We start from the raw sequence: 13,317 nt of genomic DNA, 5'->3' as shown, positions 1-13,317 counted from the left end.
GTCTATTAAACCTGTCTGATTGGATCCCTCTCCCCACCCTTCGTGAGCCTGTCAGCTCGTCAGGGTACGGACCCACTGTGTCTGCACCATGTCCAGCACAATAAGATCCTGCCTCACTAGGGACTCTATAGCTTACTGCACTGGCACTGGCAAGGTCCTGCGCAGGCGTACTGGTATCTGCAGCGTCAGTAACGCAGCAAATGTTGCGCTTGCGCACTGACATGTACAACGCTACTCCCACACACCTCAAGGCTATCGGGGCTAGACCCGCAAAACCGCGCGCACGCGCGCTTGTGGACAAATGCCCTCCCGCCGAGGGTGGCGAGCAAGGCTGCGCATGCGTTGTGGCCCTGACAGCACTAAGCCCCTGCCGGTGCTGGGCGCAGTCTCGCGAGAGCTCCTAGGAGGGCTGTAGCGGAAGCTGGAGGGGCTCTCGGGCGAAGCTGGGTTCGGCGGGGCCGCTCGGAGCGGAGCCCCAGCGCCACACGGTGAGTGGGACGGGGAGGCCCTGCCGGGGGGCGCCGACACGGGGGGCTCGGACGGGCAGTGGCGCCGCCTTCGGAGCCACCCGCCGGGCCGTGGACTCCGGATCGGGGGCACAGGCGTTTCCCAGGGCCTCCGCCCCGAGGGGTCCGGCCCCCGACCGGGTGTGGGAGTCAAGGCCCCGGCCCCCGGGGAGCCTGCCGCTGACCCGTGGCCCCCAGGGAGCCTACTGCGGCTCCTAGGGCCGTTGCCTCACGCCTGTGACCGCCCTGTCACTCGTCCGCTGAAGCCCTTAGCTCTTTGGGAGCCGGACACTTCTTCTCCGGGAGTTGACCCATTCCCAGCGCCGTGCCCCGCGGGGGCAGGGGGCAGGCTGACAGCATAGGGCCATGCCTCTGGGTATTTCCGCAGTGGCTCATCTCCTTAGTCCCCGAGCTGCAGGCCGTATGCCTCTGCAGCTCCTGTCATTACTTAATTACAGCTAGAAGCTTCTCATTGGAGCACGGAGTGAATTGAAAGCAGCAGGGTTGGTTCAACCCAAGTAATAGATGCAAATACTGTCCTGGTTTTTTTCATTCTCTGGTTCCTGGTGAATTACTGGAAAGATGAACCCTACTGCCAGTTCAGTACTCTTCTGAGGGTAGAACTGGTTTGGGAGGGAAATCATTGGCAACTATAGCAATTTGTAGGCTTGCTGAGTGTTATAGTTTGCATTGTCTTATGTTGGGTGCATGGGCCAATTTTTGATATTCAGTTGGGGATCCATGTGACTTCAGGCCAGTTCTGAGGATAAAGTGTTATGGGCAGGTTGTGGCCTGGAAGGTGTGAACGTTTACCACTTCTGATAAGAGTCCATAAACTCATGCTTCACATATGGTCTTTGGGGTGGAGGTAGGGAGAGGTATTTCAGATTTCCCTCTCTCTTTTTTTTTTTTTTTTGTGTTCATGTGGTGTTTTGTGGGGGGAGGGGTTGTGGGTTTTTTGCTGTCACTTCCTGGTTGAGGTCTGTGGGTGTGTTTTTTTTCATACAGTTTTAATAAGCAGGTTCTATTCCTTGTCTTAAGTAATTTGTGAAACTCATAGAAGTGGAGGAAGTCACACAGAGATCTCAATTATGGAGTAAGGTAAATAATGTAACTTAAAAAAGAGCAAAATAGATAGAAGGGGAATTCATCCCCTGTTTGGGAAATGATTGAACACTTAACAGTCAGGGAGCAGAGTTTGGAAGATTGGGAGTAGGGAATATCCTAGCTTTCTCCTACAAACCAGTTGCTACCTGTATTCACTCATTTCTAAGCCAACCTCTTGGCATTCAAATTTTTGCACAAAACAGATGGTTATTGAATCACTTTCATTTTGTCTCTTAAGATGACATCATCTTGTGTTAAAGCATTTTAGAATACTAGGTGATTTTTAAATAGTTATTTTGCATTTGATTTAAGAAATAATGTCAATGGGGAAAAAATGAGGAAGCTGTAGAAAAGAGGACCGGGCACAAGTGCCCTCCCGCCAAGGGTGCCAGGGAAGGCTGTGCATGCACTGTGGCCCTGACCGCGCTAGTCCCTGCTGGTGCTGGGGGCAGTCTTGCAAGAGCTGCTGTTAGGGCTGTAGCAGAAGCCAGAGGGGCTCTCAGGAGAAACTGGGCTCACTGGGGCTGCTTGGAGCGGAGCCCCAGCATCCCACAGTGACTGGAGACCGGGAGGATCACCTGCTGAGGTGATCACATGCCTGATGGGGTCCATCAAAAAAGCAGTATAAGAGCATATGAATGGCCATACTGGGTTAGACCAATGGTCCATCTAACACAGTATCCTGTGACAGTGGCCCATGCCAGATGCTTCAGAGGGAATGAAGAGAAAAAGGCAATTTATCGAGTAATCCATCCCCTGTTGTCTAGTCCCAGCTTCTAGCAGTCAGTGAAAAAACAGGAAGCTTATTTAAGGCTGAAAATCCGGTGATGGTCAGTTCTCTGACAAAGCATCCTTGGGACAACTGAAATACAGTTAGGAAGGGAGTTAGGGAATGATTGATAGAGGTCTATAAAATCATGACTGGTGTGGAGAAAGTAAATGAGGAAGTGTTATTTACTTCTCGTAACACAAGAACTAGGGGTCACCAAATAAAATTAATAGGCAGCACAACTGAAACAAACAAAAGGAAGTATTTTTTTCACACAATGCACAGTCAACCTGTGGAATTCGTTGCCAGAGGATGTTGTGAAGGCCAAGACTATAACAGGGTTCAAAAAAAGCACTGGATAAATTCATGGAGGATAGGTCCATCAATGGCTATTAGCTAGGATGGGCAGAGATGGTGTCCTAGCCTCTGTTTGCCAGAAGCTGGGAATGGGCGATGGAATGGATCGCTTGATGATTACCTGTTCTGTTCATTCCCTCTGTGCACCTGGCATTGGCCACTGTTGGAAGACAGGATACTGGAATAGATGGACCTTTTGTCTGACCCAGCATGGCTATTCTTATGTCCTTACAGATTGGGGTATCCTCTCTAACTGTGAATATCTTTGCATTTATAGGTTTAAAATTGAACTTGCACACTGCCTCGCTATACTTAGCTCATACTGTTATACCCACTTATTTAGGCAACTCAGATGAATGCATGGACTCTCCCCTTTCACCTGTTTCATTTTACCCTTGTTGTTTGAGGTCTCCCTTTGTGTGTTTCCAAGATGACACAACCTTCCCCACCACTCAGGCTTTCCTTCCCTAGCAGTAGACTTGCTCTACTGTTTATCAGAATATGGGGACAAATCCAGTTCAGAATTATTAGGTGCTGCCACTAGACCTAATTTTCCCCCCCCTTCTCTCCCACCCTCCTAAGCTATCTATGTTTCTGTTTCTGCCCTTGCTACTTCCTAGGACAGCAAGAATGGGGAGTAAAACCAAGGAAGAGCTTGTAGCACTATTGGCTGCTGCAGGAGCAGCATAAAAATTTCTACCTTCCCTTGTGGTATTTCAACAGTGAAGCAGAGGGAATCATAAGAGTTTTGATTGCTGCTAAGATATAATGGGCTTGGTGCGTTGTAAATACTTACATTCCAACCCAAATTTAAAATTCATCTTCCTAATAAGAAGTTACCTTTATTTCTATTCTCTGCCTTCTTCCCTGTCCCCCAAACACTCTGACTTTAACTGAAAGTGTGAGTGAAATCTCTTGCCCCACCCTAAAGTAAGGTGAGATATAAGAAACCTTTTAGTGGTATAAATCTTTTGGTAAAATTTTAGTCACTTTTCTGATTAGGCCATCTGTTAATTTTAGTAACATGTATTCTTGTGTTGGTTGTACTTTTATCTCTCTGTGCTGATGGAGTTAAAGTAAACTCTAGTCTTTTGCAAAATGTCTGTCATCTCTGCTGGTGCCAGTACCTGGTCAAAAGCAAATACCCACAATCACACTTAGCTGGTGGTGTGGCAAAGACTATCACAAGCCTGGGATGGTGGGTGTATTTTTTTTATTCATGAATTATTTTCTTGGTTCAACCTGATTGAAATCATCTGTCAGTCACACTCAGTTTGGTTGTTTTTTGGGGCTGCTGATGCTGTGATGCATTTTCTGTTGGGCAAAGTACATAATTACACTATCTTACTTGATAGTAACAAAGAGGATGAAAAGGTTTCTTGAGTGACTTGGACATACAATGCATGTTCTCATTTCTCTCTCTCTCGTGACACTCACTACATAATCATTTTTATACAAATTTATTAAAAAAAACCTTCTCTAACTTGCTTGTAGCTGTAGTGCCTGATGTTCAGCTAAATCTCACCCACAGTTATGAATGCTAGGTAGCAAAAACTAGTTCTGTGTAGCAACTAGCAATTGCTAATTAGTGTGGCTGCCGGGAGACCTCTTCCATTTGAGTTCTGTCATTCAAAATAAAGGAGGTGTCACCCTACAACAGTCAACATGTATGTTACATGCCGTGTAGTTGTAGCTGTGTTAATCCCAGGGTATAGGCAAGGTGAGTGAGATAATATCTTCTATTGGACCAACTTCTGTTGGTGAGAGAGACAAGCTTTCAAGTCATGCAGAGCTATTTTTCAGGTCTGGGAAGGGCACTCTTAAGTGTGTCAGCTACATATAAGATGGAACAGATTGTTTAGCATAAGTAAAAAGAAAAGGAGTACTTGTGGCACCTTAGAGACTAACAAATTTATTTGAGCATAAGCTTTCGTGAGCTGTAGCTAACCCTAAGCTGTAGCTCACGAAAGCTTATGCTCAAATAAATTTGTTAGTCTCTAAGGTGCCACAAGTACTCCTTTTCTTTTTGCGGACACAGACTAACAGACTCTGAAACCTGTCATTTAGCATAAGTAGTTAACACATATTTTAAGGCAATGGCTCTGAACCAGGGGAACGCATACCCCTGGTGGGTACGTAGAGGTCTTCCAGGAGTACATCAACTCATCTAGATATTTCCTTAGTTTTACACCAGGCTACATAAAAAGCTCTAGTGAAATCAGTAGAAACTAAAATTTCATGCAGACAATGACTTGTTTATACGGCTCTATATACTGTACACTGAAATGTAAGCACAATATTTATATTCCAGTTGATTTATTTAAAATTATATGGTAGTGATGGAAAAAGTAAACAATTTTTCAGTAATAGTGTGCTGTGACACTTCGGTATTTTTATGACTGATTTTTAAGCAAGTAGTTTTTAAGTGAGGTGAAACTTGAGGATACGTAAGACAAATCAGACTCCTGAAAGGGGTACAGTAGTCTGAAATGGTTGAGAGCCATTGCCTTAGAACAATGGTTCTCAACTTTTCCCTTTTCAGGCCAATATCTAGGTGAGTTGATGTACCCCCTGGAAGACCTCTGTGTATCCCCAGGGGTATGCATACCCCTGGTTGAGAACTGCTGCCTTTGAATATGTCCTAACTACTTACGCTAAACAGTCTGTTCCATCTTGCATTTAGCTGTGATGCTAAGGCAGTGTTTCTCAGATGTGGCCACCAGGGGCTTTTCTTGTGGCCATAGCCTCCTGGGCAGTGATTGGGGCGGAGGCGGGCAAAGCAGCGTCCCCTTCTCTGGGACTGCCAGGAGGGGTTGGGCCCTACCCCCCTTTGGAGCCACAAACACTGGAAGAGCAGACAGTCAGTGTGAGTTCCCCACCTTCCCAGGGGTGGTGGGGCTCAGACTTCTGACTTCTGCCCTGGGGTGGCAGGTGGCAAGCTCCAGCTGTGCGGTGCCGGGCTCTGGCTGTGGGCTCTGTCTGCAGGGCTTTGTCTGCACAGTGGCGTGATCCATCCCTTGGCTGCTGGACTTAAGGGTCTGGTGCTGGCATCAGGCTCACCACCCCCCTCATCGCCTCTGGCCCCTGCTACCTCCCTGCTCACTTCCTCATCCAGGGTTGTTACAGGAGTGGGTGGGTGAGTTTCTGTGGTCTGCGTTGTGCAGGAGGTCAGACTAGGCTATCATAATGATCCCTTCTGACCTGAAAGTCTATGAAGGCTTAATTTGTCCCCAGCTTGCCAGGGCTGAGTAAGTCTGCTGTGAAAAGTGATATTTGTATGTTTGTTAATATCATTTTTCACTACATCCCAGCTAGTTAACAAATTTGCTGCTGTAAAAAGTGATATTATTTGAAAGTGTTGTGCAGGTTTCCGTTGAGAATGAGGACTGATAGATCAGATACAGAGTGATCGCTTTTTGAGAAGTTTCAAAGAAGCAGCCATGTTAGTCTGTACCGCAAAAAGAAAAGGAGTACTTGTGGCATCATAGAGACTAACAAATTTATTTGAGCATAAGCTTTCGTGAGCTACAGCTGAATGCATCCGATGAAGTGAGCTTTGTTAGTCTCTACGGTGCCACAAGTACTCCTTTTCTTTTTGAGAAGTGTTCACCCACAGGTGATAAGATGTTTTTGTCTTTCCTGTGAGTTCATTCGAGAATGTAGTTATTGTCTGGTTTCACCCAGATAATTGTTGGGCATTTAGTGCATGGAATGAGATACACCACATATTGTGGTAGGCATGTATAGGATCCAGGGATCTTGAAAGATTTGTGTGATGATCGTTGTAGCAGTGCAGCTTTTGCATCTGTTGTTCTGGTGGAGTCTGGTGCCACTTTGAGTTGGTGTGGTTCGCCTGTGGGGAGCTTGTTTCTGATGATGAGTTTGGAGAAGCTGGGAGGTTGTTTGAAGGCCAGAAGTGAGGGTTCAGGAAAGATTTTTGTTCACGTTGGGGTTCCCATAAATTATGGGTTGTAGTTTTGATCCCACATATGGGTTCCATCGTTGGGTGGTAGGTGACAACTAGGGGTGAGCAGTCAAAGGGGATTTTATTTCTGTATTGAAGCAGGTTCTCTTGGGATATTTGGGAATGGGCCACAGATCAAGAAAAAGGAGTGCACATTTTAAGGGGCGTCAGTCCATTTGATTTGCTTTTTGATGGAATGGTGTGTCAAAAGGTCTTAGGCCAGGTCTACACTAGAAACTTTTGCTGATATAGAAGATGTTGCTTAGGCATGTAATCTTGCTGTCTGTGCAGGTTTTCTAATGACACTTTTAAATGGCAAACTTTTTCTAGGGTGGAGTAGGCTAATTTGCTTTAATTTTGCCCTGTGATATGAAAATTATTATGCCCTTGGGTGTAGGGATGTAAATAGTGGTTTAAAAAGTAACTGTGTAAAAGTTTTATGCAGGGCCCTACTGTCATGCGCTGGCATGCCAGGCGCGGGGCCACCGGCCACCGTGCTCTGGGATGGCAGCAGAGTCCTGGGCTCTGGCCAGTAGCAGAGTTTAATCGTTAAGCATCAGTCTTAACGGTTTCGGTTATCAGTTAACCAGTTAAACTTTTACATCCCTACTTGGGTGTAGTCCCAGATGTACATACACTGGTCACCCATGTCTGTCTTTCCTTCTACGTTTTCACAGAATGCATAGGCACTGGTTTCCTTCGGGCCCAGGGTGGTGCTCAACCCCCCGTTCTGCCCCAGGTCTTGCCCCTGCCCCCACCCCATCTCTTCCCACCCAGTTCTGTCCCCTCCCCTGAGCGTGCCCCGTCCCCACTCCTCCCCTTCCTCCCAGTGCTTTCTGGACACCGTGAATTAGCTGACACTGGTGGGCGGGAGGCACTGAGGAGTAGGTGGGGATCTGGCTGCTAGTGGGTGGTAAGCATGTGACAATTTTTTCCCCTCAAATGAACTTGCACAGGAAAAGGTAAAAGACAAAAAACACTATACCACCAATGGGTGAACAGTTCATAAAGTGATCACTCTATCTTATCTCACAGTCTTCATCCTCAAAGGAAACCTACACAACACCTTCAAAAGATAAGCCTGGGAGTGTAAATTCATAACTTTGCTAGATACTAAAAGTCATGGACTGAACAGAAACACTGAATCTATGTTTCAGAGTAGCAGCCGTGTTAGTCTGTATTCGCAAAAAGAACAGGAGTACTTGTGGCACCTTAGAGACTAACAAATTTATTTGAACATAAGCTTTCCATGAGCTACAGCTCACTTCATCGGATGCATGAATCTATGGCTTGTTAGAACAATCTGTAACCCACTTAACCCTCCACCTCAGCCTCTTTTTTCCTTCCCTGCATGACTGGAGAAGTGTTAATGGGGCACTTCTCCTTGAATGGTCCCTTGAAATAGTTTAGCATAAGCAGTTAACATCTCTTTTTGATCTTGTACCCAGAGTGTACAGATAAATACCTTTCCCAGACCTGAAGAAGAGCTCAGTGTAACTCACAAGCTTGCATCCGATGAAGTGAGCTGTAGCTCACGAAAGCTGATGCTCGAATAAATCTGTTAGTCTCTCAGGTGCCACAAGTCCTTTTCTTTTCACAAGCTTGTCTCTCTCACCAACAAAAGTCAGCAGTGCGGGGCAAAATGGTAACCACTTAAAGCCAGGGGGTGCAGTAGCAGCAACCCTAGCTCCAGCACCTGTGACAAAAGTTGGTCAAATAAAAGATACTGCCTTGCCCACCGTGTGTCTCTCTAATATCCTGGGACCAACATGGCTACAACCCTGCATCTGTCTGGTCTGGGCAGAGAAGGTTCCGCTCTCTGTAAGAGTGATGCCTGACGGGTGAAAAGGGGTGTGCGCGCACTGCTCTTAAGGGGGAGACTTCGTGTCACATGGAGGATAAGAGCATCAAGGCAGGGTGCCCACTCCCATGTGCTGCCTGTGTGTTTCCCCCCATCCGCCTCCCCACAGCCTGAGGTGCCGCCGGAGTATGGAGCCGCATGCCGTGAGGGCGCTGTGGGAAGTGCTTGCTCTTGCTGTGGCTTGGTGTCGTGGGGCTGGCTCAGTTCCCCGTCCTCCCCGCACGTTGGGAGTGGGGGAGCCTGCGCTGTGCCCGCTGCACGGCAGACGTCGCTGCTGCTATTGGCCACAGCATGTGTCATTTGGTGCTTCCTGGCTGAGCCCGGAGCTGAGGAGGAAGCGGCAGAAAGAGGAAGCGGCAGCCAGGTCTGGGTCGGGAGGAGGGAGAGGCGCAGGGCGCGGCCCCTGCCATCCATCCGTGCCACAGTTCCCCTGGTGATCAGTCTCTCTCTCCATCAGGGCAGATCGTCCCTGGCTCTCCCTTGCATGTGGTAGACGGAGCCAGAGTCCCTGCAGCAGCCGGACAGAGGGAGGGCTGAGCCGGGAGCCCCCGGAGGAGGAGAGGAGGCTTCAGAGAGAGCTCCCTTCCCACCCCCCGCACTGCTGTACGCTGAGCAGCCCCAGCATGGAAGCCATCGCCAAATACGATTTCAAAGCCACTGCAGACGATGAGCTGAGCTTCAAACGGGGGGATGTCCTCAAGGTAAGTGCAGGGGAAGGGATCAGCGATACTTCCTCCTTTCCACTCTTTTCCTGAGACAGTCGGTCCGCAGCATCTTTTGAGTCTCCACCCCCCCCCCCCATTTGCCCCCATAACCCATTTCCTCTCCAGTCTCTCCACCCCAGAGCCACTTTGATTGCAAAGGACACAATTTTAAATTTTTGTGTTTATTCAGTGTATAATAGCAGCATCTTCCATCTTTTCAGACTGTTTAACAGCTGAGAGCTAGCTATACCATAGACAGTATCAAGTAAATGTGAAGTGCTGAACATATTATTATTAATTGAATTATTTTCTACAAGATAAACATTTAAAATAATTGACACCAATTTAGTGTTTCTTTCCTTTGCCTTCTGCCAGAAATTCTTGCATCAAAGAATAATTAGATAATCTTTTGTCACCACACTTGTCAAATATTGTTACTGAATTTTATCTTCTGTGTTGATAAACTTCAGTGATAAATCTGCAACACTGAGTATTTAATGGAACTCTGAAGCTGTAAGTGAATGCCTGGGGTGGATTAGGTGGGTTTTGTGTGTAGATTACTCAATATACCAAAGACCTTTGAGTCCCCTCCAGCTTGGCAGCATAAAGTTATCTGTTCGCTTTTAAAAAATATTTATATGCCTAAAACTGAAAAAGGATCCAAAAATAACAAACAATGCATCCAACAAAAACAGAGAATGTGATTTTTTTTTTGTAACCGATTATAGTGCATGGTTTTTATAAAGATTCTAAACTACACAGCCTTCAAAATAAGAAAAAAAAGTCTAGTGTTGTATTCACATAAGTTATTTTTTCTGTAGTTAATTTATACATGTTTGTTATCAATATAAAACGAGAGAGATCTTTTTTTTCTTCCAAGCAATTGAGCCTTTAGCAGTTTAGCTTTAAAAAGTTTAAGTCCAGATCTTTACTCTCCAAAATGACCTCAGGTAGAAGGTTGATAATTAAAAAACACACTCATTAAAGCCTCAATCCCACAAAGATTTAGGCACATAAGTAACTTTGTGCATGTGAATATTCTTCACTGGAACTGTTTACCTGCATAAAGTTACAAACATGTTTCATTTTTTCTGAGCTGGGACCTAAGAAATAGCAGCTTATTCAAGGAGTGGTGAAGTGGCAGAATTTAGTGTGATTCTTTTGCAAAACTGGAATTTGACTACTTCATTGACAGACATGCAAGAAATGCATGGATTGTGCAGTCACCTTTGTATTTTTATCATAAACCATGATTTCTCGAGTGTATTAGATAAAATGGATTGAAATTTAGTTTACAGTGTCTTAGAAAACTAGTTTCTTACATATTTTAGGTGGGAGGCCAATCAATTCAATTAAATGTATGGTGGTTACAAAAAATCCATTTTGGGGTGGTTCTCTTGTAGTTATGTAAACCAAAATGGCTTTGACTTTTAAAATGAATAAATCTGCTCCTGCACATTCACATGTCTCTTACCCACAAATTGCTTTAGGATTTATATACCTTAATTATATTATCTACGTGAGTTACTGCAATAGCTGCATCCATTGTTGCTGCAACTGTGTGCTCAGAATAGTGTCAGCTTTAACCTTTTTAGATCAATTTTAGATCTGCTGTGGAAGCGTAAGCATCAGATTTTTAAATGTTTACACTGACCCTAATTTTTAAATTTGCTAACCTGAGCTATAGTCTGTTGGTTTGTGTTTAGTATCTTGCCTTGGCTTTGTATGCTATATTTGAAACAGCACAATTCAGGTTAAAAATTGTAGAAACATCTGTAAAACTCATAGAAAATGCTGACCAGGAAGGAAAACTGAAGGGCACATGTACTGTACTTAAATATTTTTTTAGTTTGAAATGTACTTTTGGTTATTTTAATCTGGTCCTGTCTAGATGTTTGGGTTTAGTTAAGGGTATGAGAAAATGGCTGGCATAGAGAGAACTATCACATGTTCAAAAGGTGCTTCCTTCTGTAACAGCACCATAGTGTAGAGATAAAGCAGGATATTTGTAGAGATTTTTTGTTTTGTCTAAACTAGAAAAATTAGTACCTGTATTACAGCTGCTGCTATTGGTACTAAGTACTATACTAACGTATACAGGGCTCAGGCACTCTTACTGCCATCTCATGATTATTATTTTTGTCAGATTGTGGCAAAAATATGTACACTCTTGCTACCACATATTCTGGCAACAGCCGAGCTGCATATGGGTACTAATTTTTCTAGCCTAAGCAAGGCTGACATTGAGAGAGTCCTTGCAACCCTCAAACTGTATCTCTGGTTCCAGCTCAGATACCTTTTATCTTCTGATGTAACCTTAATGATTCTGTTTCTGGAAAGGTGATATTGACTATAACTTTAAGGAAATGTTTGCCTGTAGTTTCCTAGTCTTAAGTTCATTTCTTTGTACAACACTTGAATGTATGTGACATGAACAATACTCAGTACTATTATAATAAATTTAGCCTTACAGTGCTTTTGTATGGGGTTGAAAATTATTTTCATTCACAGAGAGTAAACTGAGGCCCAGAGAAGTTGACTTGCTCATGTTGCACACAAATCCAGGAATAGAACCCAAGAGCCCTGGCTTCCAATCAGTTCTTCTGACGATAGACACCTCAATGCACCACAGTGAGGGCAGTTCCGGTGTTCAGAACAAAAAACTTTCAGCAGCAGTGTGAGATTGTACAAGTCACTTCACTCAGAACAGTGTTTGTGGCACATCTGGAGTGAGGACGTTCAGAGTGACTAGTACATTTGGGCTGTGGAAGTAGGTTGTGCTAAGCACACTAAATCCGTTAGCACGTCTCTCTTGAATGCATCCGATGAAGTGAGCTGTAGCTCACGAAAGCTTATGCTCAGATAAATTTGTTAGTCTCTAAGGTGCCACAAGTATTCCTTTTCTCTCTTGATTGAGAGATCTCTGATAATCTCACCAGATCCTGGCTGAACTCTCCCTTTCCCCATTGTCATGCCTAGTAGCTATCTATCCTGAAACCAGGTCAATCTTAAGTGCATATAAATGAGTAAGACCTTCAAAGGGGAATAAACAGTAATACAGGGTGCAAATCTAATGCACTCCCAGAAGAAGGTATTTCTCACTCTTCACGGTTCTCTGCTGTACAAAATTTAGGTTGTTGAGAAAAATTACATATCCTGCAAGCAAATACATACCCCCTTTCTTACATCTTTTCATGACTTGCTATAATTAGATACCTACTTTGAAACAGTGGTGAACATCGCCCTCTGATGGCATGTGTGACTTAGAATGCTGTACAGAGAACTGTTAGAAACTGTTTGTACCATGTTAAGGAATGAAGCTAAATCTAAAATGCTTACCGCTGCTTGTACTTTCATGATGCTGTCTCTGAGGAGGGAAGAGAAAGCTGCAATTGTCTAACTTCATCTGATTTCAGCAGATAACTTGCCTATGATGTCATGGTACCATTATTGCAGTATACCCACATATTCTGGACTTGATTGAATAGCATTTGAACTGTAGTCATTAAGCTGCTTGTTAGTAATCTTGTGGCTATGCTCCAAAAGTGAGTGAAGATAATTGAATTTTGACTTGCAACTCTGTAAAACAGCTGAGTGAAGAGGAAAAGTGCTTGGCCTTTTCCTTTGTGGGCACTGTGATAAAAAGCTTGTATGATTTTGTAACTCTTTTTGTCAGATGATTCTGTAGCAGTGCATGGTATTACTGTGCAGGAGATTCAAGTTGACGTCTATCTTTAGACTTGACCTTTGGGCAAGCGGAGCTTGGAATTCATTCAGTCTGCCCCCAGAAAAAGGAAGGGGTGCTATTTCCACACAGTGTCCCCTATTATTTGCTTCTCAGTCATTCACTGTGTGTGTATGCAAGACCATCTTTCTGTCCACATTCTGGATACTGCAATATGAAAAAGGGTGTTGGTAAATGGCATTCTCTGAAAAAAGTGAAGAAAACTGGAAGGTTCATGTCTGTTCCCCTGCCCCCCCCCCCCCCCCAAAAAAGCCCACATTCAGATACAAGAGGGTCCCGGTTTTAAATGTACTCATCTGGCCAT

The 13,317-nt window shown here is 44.7% G+C and overlaps 1 protein-coding gene across 2 annotated transcripts in view; it reads left to right on the top strand.

Annotated features, from left to right (window-relative positions):
• The first annotated feature begins 367 nt into the window (after positions 1-367).
• The window catches only part of GRB2 (growth factor receptor bound protein 2), a 68,680-nt gene continuing 55,730 nt past the window's right edge, over positions 368-13,317 (top strand). Inside the window, exons 1-2 of one of the 2 annotated variants that reach the window (XM_073312001.1) lie at positions 368-488; positions 9,027-9,265. In XM_073312001.1, coding sequence (XP_073168102.1) covers positions 9,188-9,265 — 78 coding nt within the window. In that variant the 5' untranslated portion in view covers positions 368-488; positions 9,027-9,187. Of the gene's footprint in view, positions 489-9,021; positions 9,266-13,317 lie in introns of both variants that reach the window. The other variant, XM_073312002.1, reaches the window with a different exon arrangement.

The sequence above is a fragment of the Lepidochelys kempii genome, chromosome 14 (assembly GCF_965140265.1).
Source record: "Lepidochelys kempii isolate rLepKem1 chromosome 14, rLepKem1.hap2, whole genome shotgun sequence".
NCBI lineage: Eukaryota > Metazoa > Chordata > Testudines > Cheloniidae > Lepidochelys > Lepidochelys kempii.
This window is presented reverse-complemented; position numbering and strand designations above follow the sequence as displayed.